General features: G+C 36.8%; 3 protein-coding genes across 6 annotated transcripts in view; 2 read left to right on the top strand and 1 right to left on the bottom strand.

Annotated features, from left to right (window-relative positions):
- Positions 1 to 918: 918 nt before the first annotated feature.
- On the top strand, positions 919 to 3,162 carry LOC127418309 (HIG1 domain family member 2A-like). Its single transcript, XM_051658851.1, has 2 exons — positions 919 to 1,123; positions 2,529 to 3,162. The coding sequence occupies exons 1-2, from the start codon at positions 940 to 942 to the stop codon at positions 2,693 to 2,695; spliced, it is 351 nt and encodes a 116-aa protein (XP_051514811.1). The 5' UTR covers positions 919 to 939; the 3' UTR covers positions 2,696 to 3,162.
- Positions 3,163 to 4,164: 1,002 nt separating this feature from the next.
- On the bottom strand, positions 4,165 to 13,283 carry LOC127418307 (clathrin light chain B-like). 2 transcript variants are annotated; one of them, XM_051658847.1, is made up of 6 exons: positions 12,862 to 13,283; positions 11,607 to 11,656; positions 9,781 to 9,898; positions 8,883 to 8,994; positions 7,474 to 7,527; positions 4,320 to 5,984 (listed from the first exon to the last, which is right to left on the bottom strand). In XM_051658847.1, exons 1-6 carry the CDS (start codon positions 13,040 to 13,042, stop codon positions 5,813 to 5,815), a joined length of 687 nt encoding a protein of 228 aa, XP_051514807.1. In that variant the 5' UTR covers positions 13,043 to 13,283; the 3' UTR covers positions 4,320 to 5,812. The 2 variants fall into 2 exon arrangements, with proteins under 2 accessions (XP_051514808.1, XP_051514807.1); XM_051658848.1 differs by lacking the exon at positions 7,474 to 7,527 and having other exon boundaries at positions 4,165 to 5,984; positions 12,862 to 13,277.
- A 2,254-nt stretch (positions 13,284 to 15,537) lies between these two features.
- Positions 15,538 to 19,035, top strand: part of LOC127418303 (PDZ and LIM domain protein 7) — a 60,574-nt gene continuing 57,076 nt past the window's right edge. For 2 of the 3 annotated variants that reach the window (XM_051658833.1, XM_051658835.1), the window contains exons 1-2: positions 15,538 to 15,704; positions 17,943 to 18,041. In XM_051658833.1, coding sequence (XP_051514793.1) covers positions 15,684 to 15,704; positions 17,943 to 18,041 — 120 coding nt within the window. In that variant the 5' untranslated portion in view covers positions 15,538 to 15,683. Of the gene's footprint in view, positions 15,705 to 16,846; positions 17,014 to 17,942; positions 18,042 to 19,035 lie in introns of those variants that run through there. The other variant, XM_051658834.1, reaches the window with a different exon arrangement.

Raw genomic sequence — 19,035 nt, 5'->3', positions numbered from 1 at the left:
TGATTTGATTTGATTTGATATATGATGATGTTGGCATTTACACTCGTTTACATTTACAGGAGAAACTTACCACTTCAGCATAAAATATGGAGCTAAATAAAAGACAAAAAGATTTGAATTTGAATTTTGTGAATTTGAATTTTAGATGTGGCATTTAACAAAATTGAATTTTTCCATGGCGTATTTTATAGTTTTCAATTTGAATTTCATAAATTTGTTCCATAAATGGGGTTACCTCCCCCCATTTCCCCTGGAATCTACGCCCCTGAGTGCAGCAGTAATTATCATATTACAGTTCAAATTGCAAAGTATTTCAAATGCTGGCTATAAATGCAGTAGCTTGGAACAAATCACAGACCAAAGCATTAGTCAGTCATCTATCAGAATAATCATAGTAAAAGAAGGAGCACTGATGTTTGTGATTCTGTCGTTGACACACATTATTTGATATGAAGCATCTAAGGTCACGTCCGTAACACATTTTCATAAGTGCTTCATAAGTATAGAAGGGAGACCATTTGTTCATATCAACATAAGTTAGCTTAGTACAAAGTATGAACTTATTTGAATGAATAGTGTTTTAGCGATATAATCTTAACCTCTAAAACGTTACGGACGTGACACAGCGCTGAAACACAACAATATCATAAATGTGGCTCTTATGATATAAAAAGGCGCTGTTATGTCAAAGTAAGTGTGCACATTTTTCAGATAATTCCTTAGGCCTATCTCTCGGGAAAATGTTTGTGAACATAAAGTGAAAATAAAAAGTCCTTCGGTCCCTCTTTTGCAATTATAAGCTGTTTGAAAATGTTTTAGAAATGGCAACATGGCCGAGCGAGTATAGAACAGCTCTGGGGTTATGTAATGTGATTTCAGCTGGCGGAAATGCCGTTTTCTCTGTTTATTTCACTTCCTGTCAACTGAAGCGCTTTAAGCATGGCAGCTGCACCGACCCCGTTTGGCCAAGATCAGCCGACCAAAACATCTCCTCCACCCGTCCTGTTTGATCTGTCTCAGCCTCCGGTCATCGAGGGGTTCACCCCACTGCCAAGAGCAAAGGAAGAGAACTTTAAGGACAAATTCATCAGGAAGACGAAAGAGAACCCATTCGTCCCTATCGGTGAGTTACATAAAACAATGACTTACACAAGCTGCTGAGCACGATTACATGATAAACCTTTATAAAAGTGACCAGATTAAACGCCTTTAAAAAGTTTGCCATTCTGTATGAGTCTAATGTATTAAAACATATGGGGTAGGTAACCTGTTCATGTCATGTCATAGTGAGTTTGCATTTAAGATCATGGCGATCAGTGTTGTTGTTATGATGATATATGCGCTACATATGCTATTCTGAATCACATTTACGGGTTTGACCATGCAACAGAGCTTTAGCGGACATTTTACACTCATAAATGTTAAAAGCGTGATATTTCCAGAGTTTGACTTTCAGCTACCCCTGTCAAAACAACATCAGCAATTGTTAAACAAATCTATAAGCAGAATTCCCTCTTGTTTGTTATGAAAGTGCTTGGGATTCTCTATTGTGTCAAAGCCAGAAAGAAAGGATAACAAAGATGAAGTACATTAAGCAAAAACTGACGTATTGTTTTTGAGAGCAGCTATGTTGGAGCTTTTGTGACCATAACAAATTAGGAATGCATTAAAACAATAATAATACAAGTTTGGAATACTGGAACCACACTCAGGGAGCAATAATAAATTAGTAATAAATAATAAATTCTCTCATCATTTACTCACCCTCATGCCATCCCAGATATATATGACTTTCTTCTACAGAACACAAACAAAGATTTTTAGAAGCATATTTAAGCTCTGTAGGTCCATACAATGCAAGTGAATGGTGATCAGACTTTTGAAGCTCAAAAAGCATATAAAGGCAGCATAAAAGTAATCCATACGACTCCAGTGGTTTAATCCATATCTTCTGAAGTGATATGATAGGTGTGGCTGTGAAACAGATTAATATTTAAGTCCTTATTTTTTTACTATAAATCTCCAGTAGGTGGCAATGCGCACAAAGAATATGAATCGCCAAAAAAAAAAAAAAAAAAAAAAACAGAAGAAGAATGTGAGAGTAGAGATTTATAGTAAAAAAAAAAAAAAGGACTTAAATATTGATCTGTTAATAATCCACACCTACCATATCGTTTATGAAGACATTGATTAAACCACTGGAGTTGTATGGATTACTTTTATGCTGCATTTATGTGATCTTTGGAGCTTCAAAAGTCTGTTCACCATTCACTTGCATTGTATGGACCTACAGAGCTGAAATATGCTTCTAAAAATTTTTGTTTGTGTTCTGTAGAAGAAAGTCATATATATCTGGGATGGCATGAGGGTGAGTAAATCATGAGAGAATTTTAATTTTGGGGTGAACTATCCCTTTAAAGTGGACAGCAAAAATATGTTCTTAATACACCATAACCTTGTGGAGGATTTTGTTTAGAACTGTCAGTCAGTGGAGTCGTTATCATTCTCTGGTGATGTCTCTCTTTAAGGTTGCTTAGGAACCGCAGGGGCATTGATCTACGGCCTCGGCGCCTTCAGACGTGGCAAGACCCGACAGTCCCAGCTGCTAATGAGAGCCCGTATCTTCGCCCAAGGCTTCACTGTCGTTGCTATTATAGTGGGCGTGGCTGCCACGGCTCTGAAACCCAAGCAATGAGAGAGGACAGACCAAGGGCAACACCAGAGCCTGTTTGATCATTCAGGAGCCTTATGTGGAATGAACTGAACCTTAAATGCCAACTCTTAGCATTGTTTATTTCCTTAAGAGAGGCCCAGTGCAAGAACACAAGTTATAGATTGGAAGATTTATCCATGTGTACCACAGTTATACACAGATTTAATGCCCAGCATTTAATTTATGCCATCTTCTTGACCCAAGTCCACAGTAGCCACTTTTTGTGGTTAAATTATTTGATGTGAATGGCAAATCAGTGCCTGCTTTTCCATGTTGGTGAAGTAAGGATACATGGACATTGTTTTAAACATTACAATGCTTCTTACCTCAAATTATTATGTCTGTGTACATTTAGGAGAACCGTTTAAGGTGCATTGTAATGTGTCACAATATTAGCAATCTTATTATTAAACAAAAAAGTGTAATAAATGTAGTCTTTGTTTTTGAGACACATTGGGTCATTCTGTTTTAATTCAACCAAAGGTTCCTGGCTCAATTATTTATTTATTTTTTTAACTGGTGAAAGAAATCCATAAAGTATGATTAAGGCCAAACTATTAAATGCCATGGTTCAGTATTTACTGAGTTATCCATTAATTTGTTTACTGGGGTCAAAATGACAACGTTCACCCATGATTGTGGAGCAAAACTACAGGTAAAAAAAACAAATAACCCTAGAAAGGTGGCAGCATCATTGCTTTATTTTTACACAGAGAAAAGTAGGTCTGGTACTAAAATCCATTGACTTCAGCACTCCTTGTTGTATTATATGCCAAAGGTGTGTGTTTTGCAAAATATGTGCAAAAACTGTACTTTTAGGGGTACAACATATTGTCACTGGGGCAGTACACCCACTGTACCTTCTTTACACCTTAAGGTACTAAAATGTACTCTAGCGACAGACAAGGTGCAAATACATCCTGATTGTCATGGAAAGGTTACAGTGGATGTAGTTTTAGGTTATTGCTCCAGTGACAAGCTGCTGTACCCTTAAAAGTACTGTTTTTACCATTTTTGGAGTGGAAGTGCCTATAACTCCAAAATTCTTAAAGATATTTTAATATCCTTTTAGATTTAGAAACTTTCCTTTTTATATCTTAATTTCTAAGGCCCTATATGGTTAAATCCCAGAGATATGGCTTGCCAATTAGACTGTAAATTGTTAAAGTTTGCACATTTTCAATGGGTGAAAACCAAATGTGGGTCACATGGTATGAAGCTAGTTTTTCTTGTCCATCAAAATAAAGGGTGGAAGAACAACTGATGGTTAAACTAGAGATGTACCTTTGTTTATTCACATAAAAACAAAGTCAAAATCTATTTTTTGTTTTGTTTTTCAAAATCATAGGCAAAAATGTTCATTTTTGACCCCCTTTAAAATAATAGATTTCTCAGTAAATATTGATCCATGGCATTAAATATGGCTTTAATCATGTCATTTGTGTATCTTTAGAAAAACATGTTTTTTTTTTTTTTTTTTTTTTGTTTCTTCAAAAGTTTCTGAAATTTGGTTGATTTCACATGGAATAACCCATTAAACGTTATCTGAATTAAAAAAGGTTTTTATTGAATTACACAAATATTGCATGGTTCAAATCTAGGCACACACAATCAATTAGAGCAAGGGTGTAAGCTAAGCGTTGTATTAAAATAATAATAATAATAATAATGATACAAAAAATCAACCTCAATATATATTATGTCAGATCGTTTCATTAAAACCAAGAGATTTATTTAAACATACTGTATACAAATGTTTTCTTCAGGGAACCATCATGTACAGTAGTGTGCAACTAAACTGGTTATCTTAAAAGGCAACACAAATTGCTTAACATAACAAGGCCTCCCAGTTGGGTGAATATGAATTATACAAACAATTAGTAACATCCACTTTTGTTTCATGCAAGTAACAAACAGGACTACAAAAACATCTGGACCAAGTTCAATAAAATGGAATACTGTTTGACCTCCAGCAAAAGTATTTATATGTAAAAAGATAACTACCTGCATTGTTATTTTATTGTGCTACCTTGTATTTCTAGTGCGTTCGGATTTTGGCAGCTTGGATGATGAAGGCCAACGGGGTAGACACTAAGTTACAGTGAGCAAAGGTTCAGGCACAGAATTTATTGCTGTAGACTGAGGCCTCATTTATGAACTCAACACTTGAAAAAGATTTGGTTTTAAACTCAGTATTATTCATCCCTTAGGTATATATTAAATGAGTAATGAGGGCTTGTGGTGCTGTGATTTGTTATATTAGCAGGATAATACACCTGCAAATCAAAGTAACTGCTGTGATCTTTTTACTCCTGCTGCAAAATATCCTAGGTGCTGACTGCTATGGGAACAACAGACATGAAAACAAGAGCTGCATGAAAATGTGGTAATGTGTAAATTATAATAAACAAGAACCTTAAGCTCACAAACATGGCTTCCCTCTTGGCAGTGAACATAAATACATGAAAGCAGATAATACCAAATCTGGATACTGATTGCAATTTACGAAGAATACTCTGTAGGGTCAGAGATGGTAACTAAACCGTGTCTGTATCTAGACTGTAACAAAACAGTAGAGCTTTGTGAAGATATCTGTGTAACTTTGTAGATCCTGAATGGCTCCTGCTGGACACCACAATCAGTGGATTAATGCTGTCTAATGGTTTGTAGGTAATTAAGTGGTTATATCACAACAATCAATATAAAGTAAATTGTAAATATCATAAAGCTGGACCAAATATTTTTTTGCATTGTGGTAAAACTACTGCCTTTCTAATGATGTCACTTACATTAGGATTCATGTAATAAACTTAAATTCCTTGACCTGGTCACTGTTTGTCAAATGTTTGAGGCACACTTGCAATTTTTCTTAATTTACAACATTCTTGAACATAAGGAATAGCCAAACTAAATCTTTTGACCCAGCAAAACACCAGGGTACATAAATAGAAAGTTTAAATAAAACATTGTACACATTCAATGACCCATTAAAAACCAAACAACTTGCAACTGTTAAAGAGTGTTCAGCCTCACTAAAATAAAACTAAAGTGCAAGAGGGAAAAGAAAGCATGTAAAACATTATTTTATAGGGACTTATTTTAGCGAACCAGAGGCGTCTGTTTTAGAGAAATGAGAACGGAGCGCATTCGAGACACGTCTTTAGTCTGACGGCTGGTTTTTGGGTTGAAATCACACAGCCGGGCCACTTTCTCCCACTCTGTGCCGGGACTGTCATCATCACATTCCTTGAGGAAAGCTTCCTCTGATGCTCTACAGGAAGGGAAGGAAGAGAATCATCAGTCACCTCAGATAGTGTAGAGGTCAGAGGTCATGCCATGTGAAAATATACACAAAAATCCATCCATCCATCTGTCTGTCTCTATCATCCATCTATCTACTGTATCTGTCTGTCCGTTCATCTCCATCCATTCATTATCAATCTCTCTGTCTCCACTCATCCATCTGTCCATCCATCCATCCATCCATCCATTTTTCTGTCTCTATCCATCCACCCACCCATCCATCCGTTTGTCTCCATCCATCCATCCATCCATCCATCCATCTGTCTGTTTGTCTCTATCCATCCATCAATCCATCCATCTATCTGCTGTATCTGTCTGTCTGTCCGTCCATCTCCATCTATCCATCCATCCATCCATCCATCTCTGTCTCCATCCATCCATCCATCTATCTATCTGTTTGTCCATCTCTATCCATCCATTCATCCATCTGTCTGTCTCTATCATCTGCCCGCCCATCCTTCTGTCTATCTATCTATCTATCTCTCTGTCTCTATCCATTCGCCTGCCCGTCCATCCATCCATCCATCCATCCATCCGTCCATCTGTTTGTCTCCATCCATCCATCTCTATCCATCCACCCACCCGTCCTTCCGTCCGTCCATCTGTTTGTCTCCATCCATCCATCCATCTACTATATCTATCTGTCTGTCCATCCATCTCCATCCATCCATCTCTCTGTCTCCATCCATTCATCCATTTGTCTATCTATCTATCGATCTATATGTCTGTCTGTCTGTCTTCTTCCATCCATACATCCATCCATCCATCCGTCTGTCTCTATCAATCCACCTGCCCGTCCGTCCATCCATCTATCCGTCCATCCATCTGTTTGTCTTCATCCATCCGTCTCTATCCATCCGTCCTTCCGTCCATCCATCCGTCCATCTGTTTGTCTCCATCATCCATCCATCCATCCATCCATCTATCTACTGTATCTATCTGTCTGTCCATCCATCTCTATCCATCCATCTCTCTGTCTCCATCCATTCATCCATTTGTCTATCCATCTATCTATCTATCTATCTATCTATCTATCTATCTATCTAAAGTCTGTCTGTCTGTCTTCTTCCATCCATCCATCAATCCGTCTGTTTGTCTCCATCCATCCACCCACCCATCCATCCATCCATCCATCCATTTTTATGTCTATATTCCTGTCTGTCTGTCTGTCATGACTCATGTAAGCATGGCATGATATATATAATATTAAATAGAATTTTAAGAATCCTAGACTGGCTGTTATCTGCTAAAAAAGGAATGACGTTTAAAAAGTTTAAAAGGTAAGATGAAATAAGCCATTCAAATTTTAAAGAGACTTAAGGGAACCATGCATCCCCAATTATGTAAACATCCAAAATAAGCATCCAAAATATTGTCTTTGTTTATGTGATGCAAGTAAGAAACTGAGTGCAATTATATAATTTTGCTGATTTAGGGACATGTTATGGTAAACATACACAAAGCCTATGTCATCAGAGTTGGGATGTTTGTAGAAAGCCTTATCAGCGATCCTAGTGCACAAACAGGCAGGACAGCAGAAGAGGAAAAGAATGACCATAAAGAAAAGAAAGGACAATGGGAGTGGTAGAATGAAAGGAAGAGATACAGAGGGAAAGAGTCAGTACACACTAGCTGCACATGAAAGAAGTGTTAAAGTACATCAAATGCTTTTCATGATAATAAGACTGTGGAATAATAAGGATATAAAAAAAGATTGAGCTTTAATTAGTAAACTATCAGTGTACTATCTGATGGTTGACTATATAGTTGTTACAGTTGTCAATAATTACTGAAATAACACATAATATTATTGCCCATTAATATCTAGTAAGCCACCGTATCAACAATGTAGTTTGGCTATTGTAATCTGAATTTCTCATAATAGTTGATTGATTATTAAACTTGATGTGTCTTTGAATCTAATGTGCCTCTAACTCTCATAAGAAAAACACACAAGCAGAACAAATTTCTGTGTAAATCACTTATAAAACCACTGTTGCGTAAACTGTCACATTCATTTCAATGCAACAATTTATGTAAGAATGGATTCATTCTGCTCGCGTTTTACGAATGAGGCTCAATATTATCTACATGTCACTAAAGGGATAGTACGACCAATAATAAACTATAACTTTAATAAATTATATCATTAACACTGTGGCATATCCAAATAATAAATGTCTAATAAAGTCAAAGTATATGTGATTGATCTATAAAGAACAAAAACAAAAAAAAAACACAGTCTTTTCTGTGCACATGAAAAACCACAGTAAATGACAGTGAAAATTAGACACCGTGCAATAGCTGAAGTCTATGTTGAGATGTGTAACAGAGGCTGGTGTTAGTCTCATAATGGATAAGTTACATTTAGCAATCCGAAACAAATTATTTATATACCATCTCTAAAAACATGTCTTTAAAGACATGATATGGTAAAATGAGCACAGTTTTCTTTCCTGCATTGCTGTGTTAATATTTTACTGAACAAAAATTAGTATATGCCCATGCAAACAAGATGAGTCATCAATATTTTTGGTCTGGAAGTGTCCTGAAAATGTGCATATCTGCTAATATTTTGTTACATTTTTAATAAGTTTATTAAAGTTATACAGTTTATAAAATTATAAAGCGTACACCATCATATAGAAGGCTATCAGACATGAGCTTAAAGCCACAGAATTTTGATTTCATGGGGTCTTAACATAAGACTAAATCAATGATAATGACTTTAGTAAACAATAAAGCTGGCTAAACTTTAGTCTAAAAGTGATAATTTTACAATAAGTCAATATTGTGAACTGTCTGCATCAGAATATATACATACAGCTCAATGAAGTGTGAACGTTAAAGATAGAATGCAAAATACCTGTTGTTGGCTTTATTTTTCTCCATCTGTTCATTCTGGTGAACATGCCAGTCCTCTAGCTCTTTCCGAGCTTTCTCCCTCCACACAGCCTCAGCTGCTTTGGAGGCCGAATCTACACGTCAGAAACCAAAGAAATATGTGTATGATTTTCTTTCTTCTTTTAGAAGAACATTTCAGCTCTGTAGGTCCTCACAACGCAAGTGAATGGTGAGCAGGACTTTGAAGCTCCAAAAAGTAAGGCAGCATAAAAATAATCCGTACAACTCCATTGGGTTAATCAATGTCTTCTGAAGTGATCCAGTCAGTTTTGGGTTAAAACAGACAAAAATGTAATTTCTTTTACACTATAAATCTTGACAGCAGTCTCCTTGGTGACCATGATTTCAAGCTCGGTTATACTTCCTTTAGCGCCATCTAGTGCTCTGCGCATTAATTCAACACTAGGAAGTGCAATCGAGCTTGAAATCATGATCGTGCCTTGAGACTGCAATGGCAAGATATACAGTAAAAAAAAAATACTTATATTTTGATCTGTTCTCACTCAAAACTGACTGGAACACTTCAGAAGACATTGATTAAACCACTGGAGTCTTACAGATTACTTTTATGTTGCCTTTATGAACTTTTTGGAGCTTCAAAGTTCTGGCCACCATTCACTTGCATTGTATGGAACTACAGAGCTGAGATATTCTTCTGAAAATCTTTGTTCATGTTCAGCAAAAGAAAGAAAGTTGTACACATCTGAAATGGCATGAGGGTGAGTAAATGATGACAGAATTTTCATTTTTTGGGTGAACTATCCCTTTAATTGTACTGACAGTCTATTCAGTTTGTAACACCAACAAAACCCAATTTCCTACTTTACGTTATTGATAATTATACAGGAATAATTCATCACCTAATTCCTCCAGCCGAGCCCTTTGTTCCTCCCTCCATTTGCGCAAACTCTCAGGTTCTTGTCTCTGCATGTCCACTTGAGCAATAGCTGAGTAGCTGTCAGCTGTGCCGTTGGTGTCCTAATGTTACAATGATGATGTAACATTAACAATGTCCCTTGCCTATGAACAACTGCCAATTGTGTTTAAGTACATACAGGTGCATCTCAATAAATTAGAATGTTGTGGAAAAGTTCATTTATTTCAGTAATTCAACTCAAATTGTGAAACTCGTGTATTAAATAAATTCAATGCATACAGACTGAAGTAGTTTAAGTCTTTGGTTCTTTTAATTGTGATGATTTTGGCTCACATTTAACAAAAACCCACCAATTCACTATCTCAAAAAATTAGAATACATCATAAGACCAATAAAAAAAAACATTTTTAGTGAATTGTTGGCCTTCTGGAAAGTATGTTCATTTACTGTATATGTACTCAATACTTGGTAGGGGCTCCTTTTGCTTTAATTACTGCCTCAATTCGGCGTGGCATGGAGGTGATCAGTTTGTGGCACTGCCGAGGTGGTAAGGAAGCCCAGGTTTCTTTGACAGTGGCCTTCAGCTCATCTGCATTTTTTGGTCTCTTGTTTCTCATTTTCCTCTTGACAATACCCCATAGATTCTCTATGGGGTTCAGGTCTGATGAGTTTGCTGGCCAGTCAAGCACACCAACACCATGGTCATTTAACCAACTTTTGGTGCTTTTGGCAGTGTGGGCAGGTGCCAAATCTTGCTGGAAAATGAAATCAGCATCTTTAAAAAGCTGGTCAACAGAAGGAAGCCTGAAGTGCTCCAAAATTTCTTGGTAAACAGGTGCAGTGACTTTGGTTTTCAAAAAACACAATGGACCAACACCAGCAGATGACATTGCACCCCAAATCATCACAGACTGTGGAAACTTAACACTGGACTTCAAGCAACTTGGGCTATGAGCTTCTCCACCCTTCCTCCAGACTCTAGGACCTTGGTTTCCAAATGAAATACAAAACTTGCTCTCATCTGAAAAGAGGACTTTGGACCACTGGGCAACAGTCCAGTTCTTCTTCTCCTTAGCCCAGGTAAGACGCCTCTGACGTTGTCTGTGGTTCAGGAGTGGCTTGACAAGAGGAATACGACAACTGTAGCCAAATTCCTTGACATGTCTGTGTGTGGTGGCTCTTGATGCCTTGACCCCAGCCTCAGTCCATTCCTTGTGAAGTTCACCCAAATTCTTGAATCGATTTTGCTTGACAATCCTCATAAGGCTGCGGTTCTCTCGGTTGGTTGTGCATCTTTTTCTTCCACACTTTTTCCTTCCACTCAACTTTCTGTTAACATGCTTGGATACAGCACTCTGTGAACAGCCAGCTTCTTTGGCAATGAATGTTTGTGGCTTACCCTCCTTGTGAAGGGTGTCAGTGATTGTCTTCTGGACAACTGTCAGATCAGCAGTCTTCCCCATGATTGTGTAGCCTAGTGAACCAAACTGAGAGACCATTTTGAAGGCTCAGGAAACCTTTGCAGGTGTTTTGAGTTGATTAGCTGACTGGCATGTCACCATATTCTAATTTTTTGAGATAGTGAATTGGTGGGTTTTTGTTAAATGTGAGCCAAAATCATCACAATTAAAAGAACCAAAGACTTAAACTACTTCAGTCTGTGTGCATTGAATTTATTTAATACACGAGTTTCACAATTTGAGTTGAATTACTGAAATAAATGAACTTTTTCACAACATTCTAATTTATTGAGATGCACCTGTATACATAAACAAGAACTGACATTTGCATTTTTCCAACCATACTTACTTGAAACATATCTCCGTTCACGGCAGTGACTGGTGCTCCTACAAATTCACCTGCGCTCAAATAGGAGAAACAACTTGTGAATGCGAGTTTCAGCACTTGTTGGGCAAAAGTTACCTCATGCAAACATTACAGGTATCACCGGAATGCAGCAAACCTTGTTGGACTGTGAGTAGTATGCATTGAAATGGCTTTGCCTGACCTCTCTCACCATTTCTAGATCTAGTCAGCAGGTGAGCTGCTCTGCAACAAAGCTTTAGTTCAGCCAAATTTAGCAACCTTGATTGTCTCGGCTCTTCTGTTTTGCAGTGGTTGTTTTCATCAGAGTGCACTTTTCCTGTTTGTTTACTGATCGTGAGAGCATGATGCCTATTTTCATCTCAACTTCTAAATCAAAGCTAATGGTGTGCCACAAAGTTTCACCGGCAATTTTGATTAGGTTGTATTAGCTTTAAGTTCTATTACTATTAATACAGTTGCAGGGTAACGTGTCCAAGTATATTGGGGTCCTCATAGATTTTTTTTTATTTTTTTTTTTACTAATATCTCTCCATGATGGCTGCTTATGAATCTTTATGATGATGATGAAGACTCTGAAATTAGCCTAATAGGAAGTTTCATTACGGTCACAGTTTACCTTACCTTGTCTATGTTACATTGTAATTACATAAGTAAGTACTATGTAATAATAATGAACGACACTGACATGTGGATCAGCTTAATTACACATGATTTTATTATATATTTTTGCTCTAGTAATTAATTTTAGTTGTTATATCTCTAACAAAACAGTACTGTGCATATCATGGTACTATAATGGTATTAAATGGTAATACCACAACCTTTGAAATATACCATGGTACTGAGTGATTCCACATTCATTTAGCATAGTATTTACATGGTGCTCCAAAATGATATTAATAATTTACATGGAAATAATAGAATAACATAATAATACCATGATCCACATCCAGCATTGCTAAAGTATCATGTCAAAGTAAATAAATACATTTAAAAAAAATGTAATAACATGGCACGTTTTACAACCTTTTTTGTTAGTGATGTGCAAGAACACTGTGTACATATATATATATATATATATATATATATATATATATATATATATATATATATATATATATATATATATGCATTGCACCCCATGCGACGTTTTATCAGTCATAGTACTTTAATACTCAAACAATACTTTGATATCACTGACTGAACACAAGCAAACAGGCCGGTGTGACACACGCACCTGCAATGGTCGTGTACGTGTCCGAGGGCAGAGGTCCGCCGCCCTCCAGCGCACCGAACCCGGCGCTGTCGTTCTCAATCACGGCGATCTCATTCTCCTGCTGGGCCAGAAACGCGGCGGCCGGGTCCTCCTCCACATGAACTCCGTTGTCAGCCGCGGTAAAGCCAAAGTCGTCAGCCATGTTTAACAAAGTCACACAGGCTGCTCTAAAAACCCTCCAGCTGTTTTGTTCTGCGAGCGAGTTAGGAAGGTTTAAAAGAAAAAATAAACTTACGCGAGCTTATAAAGGGTAAACTTAGAAAGCTTTGTACGTTTTAGAAGTATATAGAGGAATTGATACTTTTTTTATTGCAGCAAGTTGGCTATGAGTTGAATGACGTGCAGATCTTGATGAGAGTGCTGGGACAATTAGAGGCAGACAGTTGATTTGTTGCGTTATGTCTTCATCTACTGGAGAGAAGAAGTAATGCAGAATTATTTTGTTTTTGCCTTGCTCAGATCAGAATCAGAATCAGGATGAGCTTTATTGCCAAGTGTTCTCATGTACACTAGGATTTTTTATTTTTTATTTTTTATTTTTTAATTTATTTTATTTTTTTGGTGATAGGAGAAACTAGTGCACACAGAAAATGACAGTGAGACACAGAATATAAAACAAGGTAAGAGTATAAATAGACATACAAATAATAAGACATATAACAGAATGGCATATGTATTGTACATGTGCAAGTGGTAATGTATGTGCAAGGTAGGGGTATGTACAGTTATCGAATATGTGAATTTGCATATGTACATGAGATATGTATTTACATTATTGCACTATGGGGGAGTCCTGAAGGCAGTTTAATTGTTCATGTGGAAAATGGCCTGAGGGCCTGAGGGTAAAAACTGTTCTTGTGCCTGGTTTTCCTGGCACTCAGTTCAAAGAGGGAGTGGGCAGGGTGTGTGGGGTCCAGAGTGATTCTACCTGCATGTTTCCTCACTCTGGAGATGTACAGGACTTGGAGGGTGGGCAGGGAGGCACCAATAATCCTATCAGCAGTCGTGACTGTCCATTGTAGTTTCCTTCTGTCTGATTTGGTGGCTGAACCAAACCAGACAGTTATAGATGTACACAAGTCAGACTCAGTGATGGCCGAGTAGAACTGTGTCAGCAGCTCCTGTGGCAGGTTGAACTGTGAATTAGAATAGTAGCAAAAAAAAATAAAAATAAAATAAAGAGAGAGAGAGATAGTGAGAGATATAAGGAATAGATGGTTTCCTATTTCTTTTCTTTCTTTCTTTCTTTCTTTGTTCATTCATTCATTCATTCATTGTTTGTATTGGTTAAAAATAAGCAGATAACATACAGGAGTTTAAAATCCTGTAAGGTTTTCTTTAAATTCCCTTTTGATGTTCTACAGATGCACTTTATCCTATTTTAATAATTTAATAGTTTTTGTGTTATGTTATGTTGGTATTCATATCAGAAAAAAGCTGATTACAATCCTTTAAGACTGGTTCAAAATTATGATAGAAATTCCAATAGGATTTTTTTGACAAGAGTAGTCTATGTTTGTTGTTTATGGAGGACAAAACATGAAAATAAATAAATACATATGTGTGTGTGTGTGCATAAATAAATATATAAAATAATTAAATATGCGAGGAGATATACAAATAAATAAATGCACCCATTAATATAAAATAATACAATATAAAACGGTTGGGGAAATGCAAAAATGTTAAAGGAAATGCAAAATTGAAAGTAAGTTGATTTTTAATTATACATACATGTGTATATATATATATATATATATATATATATATATATATATATATATATAAAAATATATATATATATTCTTTAATCAATTTATTTCTATATGTAGTTCCGTATTTATTTTTTACGTATTTATGAGTGCAACATGCTAATGACAGGATGGTATCGACAGTTTGACTGTGATGCCTCAGGGCCGTTTAGCTATAAGCGGTATAAGCGGTCTGCTTAGGGCCCCCGAGAGACCAGGGGGCCACAACGCAAGTTCGTTAATTTATTTTTGTTTATTTATTTTTAAACTAAAAGCTGTAAATAAAACTCAAGCAGCTGTTATGGCTCAACTATGACAGTTTTAGGGGGCCCTCTTGTGGCCCAAGAGGGAAGGGAGAATGTAACTACAAGGAGAGAGTTGTAGCTTGATGTGACACGCACTCTTAAAGGGTTTTTCGTCATCATGAAGCACAGCTAGGCCTACAAGTAATTTATAAATGCATTTTTGCGTTTTGTGTTATTAGTATATTCCAATTTTGAGTTAATATATCAAAATTTGTTGAAGACTGTACTGTAGTGTCATTTTTGGGTAGGCCCTGAATCCAGGGTGGAGGTGGCTGGGGGGCCTCCAAATAGGATTTCACTTTGGGACCCCATATGCTCAGAAATGGCCCTGTGATGCCTGAACAGCTGTTGACATCCTCTCATTAGCATACAGAAAAAAAAAAAAAAAAATGATTAAAGAAATATAGAAATGTGGAATTAAAAGTCAACTTTCAATTTTGCATTTATATATATATATAAAACAACCTCCTTGTATTTACCCACAAACTTTATTCTCATTTGAATATACATGTCAGTCAGGCCGCGGGGGCGCGCCTTCCGACCCGTGCGTCAGCCCCCCACGTGACCCATGACGTAATATCAGAATCCTACTAAAAGAAATCCATCGGGGAAACCTGCGGCTCCTGCGCGCGACCTGACGCCCAATTCCAGAAATTTGTGAAGTTTACTTGATCTCTATTTATCACAACAAATCACAGTCCATCACATCAAGAGAAAGCCCGCAGCGATGTCTAAAGATCAGAAGGAGGTAATTGCATTACTTACCAACTTCTTTTTGGATGTACCGGCAGGAAATGAACTTTAAAAGACAGTGGATCACGTTACTAGGTTACGTAGACTCAAATGAGAAGACTTGCTACAGTAATATGCAAAAGCTTAACAGCTATTATTGGTGTTTATGTGAATATTGGGAAAGCTTGCATCCTCTTGGCCTGTGTGTATATTAAAGGAGCAAGTTTGTTGTGTTTGTTATAGTTTGGGAGTTATCATAGTTTTGTTACAGTGATGCAAAGTATTGAATGCACGATTGTTTAGTAGTGGAGCTTTTCTATGCATGCAATGACAACATTTTGTAATGCATTAATGATACATTTATATTATAATATTTTTTGATATTTAATCTACATTTTCTAGTGCTTGTGTGTGTGTGTGTGTATATATATATATGAACCTTATTAATCAAGATAAATTAATTTAGCTTAAACACTCAGCACATTTTAGTCTTAGTTATGCATTTTATTTCAACTTTTAACAATTTTACTTTTTTATTTTATTTGTAATATCACCCTAGGGGATAAAATGTCAGATATCTGAATGAATATTATTTTGAAAAGTCATTTTAATCCAAGAGACAAAAGCAAATTGGAATTTGCAGCATATAGAGACCTTTCAGAGTGTATTATGTTCTCTCAATTACAGTTTCACCACAGGGCAAAAAAAGCACCCATTTTGTCCTCTCTATTTGTGTTCAGTGTGACATAACTTGCTTTGGGTGGCACGGTGTTGTCGTCTAAAACATACATTAAATGCACAGCACTAAAAGACCCTTAAGTATGTATTGCCTAATGTCTTCTCAATTGCAGTTTAACCACAGGGCAATACAGCCCTGGCTTTGAAATTGCTCTTTGACACCCAGCTTTGGGTTCTATACAGTGTTGACATCTGAAACATATGCTATCCATATTTAGAGCAACATTCCCTTGGCTTTCTGCCCAAACAACCTGCTTTCTGATGTCTTTTCTCACTGTTTAAAACTTTATATGTTACATCTTAAGCTAGAGAATCTGAAGTAGTAGATGTTTTCTCTTGCCTCCCTCTCTCCTTCTCTCTTCCCCCCCTCCGTGACTTGTGGGTGTTGGGCTGAAATAGTTTGGTGTAGTTTTACATTCCTTATATAGCCTGTGGAGTAGGAGAGATGTGGAGCAAACCCTTGTCACAAAGAAGGAGGGGAGGCAGTTGAGCTTTGCCAACAGAGAGAAAGTCGGGCTTCGTCGCAGTGCCAGATTTCCACTTGGTTTTCTGGAGGTTTGGGTGACAAGTTTGGCCCGTGGCATAAGGTATGTGTGCGCCACACTGTAACAGGTACTCTCAGAATGGGATTGAATTGCCTCTGGAGTTTAGACGCGGTAGCAAGTGTTCTCATAACTCACAGAGGAGGAAAATGTCATGCTTTAAACTCCGGTTGTCCTTGGCTCTTTAAATGGCTTTTAATTTTTATGTCATGTTACGGTTTGCTTCTGTGTGACATAAACCAGTGACATAATGAACAGAGTGATTCAATGACAATCTTGTGGCTGGTGCCAGTGGTGGATTACTTTTAGTTTGGTGGCATTAAGAGATAATGGGTTATTACATTAATCTGCTTTTAACTGTAAATGTGTCATTATGATGATACTTAATGCACTATGTGTGCATTTTCTATCTTGACTGCCTATGACTTTATATTTCATTATATGATGTCATTTTTTGCCTACTTTGAGTTTTGGATTTGTTAAATACGATAGTGTGTAGATAATGTGCACTTTCAGTGCTTCATTGTTGAACAGTAATTTTCAGTTTACTTTGCAAACATTATATAGGTGCATTTTTCTGTCACCTACCTGTTCATTAATTTAGATGAAGCAGGTTCTCAAATTTCTCATGTGAACGCCGCCGTTTGCCAATGAACAATCAGTCAGCACAGGAATAATAACACTTTCTAATGGTTCCTGTATTGTTAATCTCAAACCATTTAGACAGTGTTTTCCATCAGTTGTATAGAATAATATCCATGTTAAGCACTGATATTAAGCCTTTGTTTGACTATTCAATGTATCTGCCAATCCAAGAGGTTATTGGATCTAATTTGCGGACAGTAATACAATGTCAGATGTCAACAGCATACGATACATTGTTCACGTTTGTGGGTTTGGAATGTATGGTTTCAGCCTCTTAAAACATTATTACTTGTTGTAATGAGTACAGTAATCTCTCTGTTTCTTTCCAGGCCATGAATATATATTGTGTAACGCTCAACGGACCTGCTCCCTGGGGTTTCCGTCTTCAGGGAGGCAAGGACTTCAACATGCCCCTGACCGTTTCCAGGGTAAGTGACCTCCATCTTGGATTTCATGTACCGATATACTATAAAGCACAACAGTAGGGTTCCGGAAGTAAAACCCCCCTTTATTCTCCATAGAGAGGTTGATTTTTAACTATGTATATCTTATAAACCTTTAAAGACAGACCTGCAGTGAGCTCCGAAGTTGTTAGTCTATGGTATTTGCTTCTGTTGAAACCATGAGTCTGTGTTATTTCAACTTTACTAAAAAAAAAAAAAAAAAAAATCGTGTTTAATTGCGATATTCCTGGTGAAGAATGGCAGTACCCATGAATCCTGCACAGAAAGATCCACCAATCAGAGAATCGCAGCAAACAAACCACTCTGTGCCTATTTCCATGATGCAACCTAGTTGGTCTTCCAACACTCTCAAACTACTTATATATTAATTTATATCTGAATATTTTGAAAATAAAATCAAAATGTATTGTTTCTATATTCTATAATCAACTACTTTAAATCAATAGTTAATTGTTTTTAATTTGATAACATCATAAGCAATGCTTCATGGGATTGTAGTTCGTCAGAGTTTGTAATGTTGTGACTCACCTCAGAGCTGGTTGGTTTGGTTCATGGCCTAGAACTCTTTTATGAAGGATATTATGAAATCCATATGGGGGAAAAAAAGAATGGGAAAAACACATTTCTGGAACCAAGACGGTAAAAAAGTGGATGGGCACTGTTGCACTCTATTTCCGAATTCACATTGAAAAACTACACTACCCATAATCCTAAAGTGTGATCCACCAATCAGAAAAGTCGCTGTAACCATTGCAACAGAATTTGCAGCAAAAGAGCTCAACATTGACCATCCACTCCCCTGAAACATTGCAAATCATGTATTCGAGTCGGCCTCCCTTCACTCTCAAAGATTTTAGATATTTGAATATTTTGCAATACATATAAAATTGTTTCATAATTAAAATCAATGACTAAGTCAGTAATTTTATATTCTGCCGTCGTTTTTGATTTGATCATG

This window comes from Myxocyprinus asiaticus, chromosome 27 (assembly GCF_019703515.2).
Source record: "Myxocyprinus asiaticus isolate MX2 ecotype Aquarium Trade chromosome 27, UBuf_Myxa_2, whole genome shotgun sequence".
Taxonomy (NCBI): Eukaryota; Metazoa; Chordata; class Actinopteri; order Cypriniformes; family Catostomidae; genus Myxocyprinus; species Myxocyprinus asiaticus.
Note: the sequence above shows the minus strand (reverse complement) of the source record. Positions and strands in the feature narration are given on the sequence as shown.

Bases quoted from the DNA above. Each gene is read 5' to 3' on its own strand.
- LOC127418307 (XM_051658847.1), bottom strand. From the start codon at position 13,042: ATGGCTGACGACTTTGGCTTTACCGCGGCTGACAACGGAGTTCATGTG. The intron at 9,899-11,606 runs GTAAGTATGGTT...TTGTAACATTAG, and splicing joins TGAACGGAGATATGTTTCAA to GACACCAACGGCACAGCTGA. The intron at 8,995-9,780 runs GTGATGAATTAT...TCTGACGTGTAG, and splicing joins GGCTCGGCTGGAGGAATTAG to ATTCGGCCTCCAAAGCAGCT.
- LOC127418309 (XM_051658851.1), top strand. From the start codon at position 940: ATGGCAGCTGCACCGACCCCGTTTGGCCAAGATCAGCCGACCAAAACA. The intron at 1,124-2,528 runs GTGAGTTACATA...TCTCTCTTTAAG, and splicing joins GAACCCATTCGTCCCTATCG to GTTGCTTAGGAACCGCAGGG.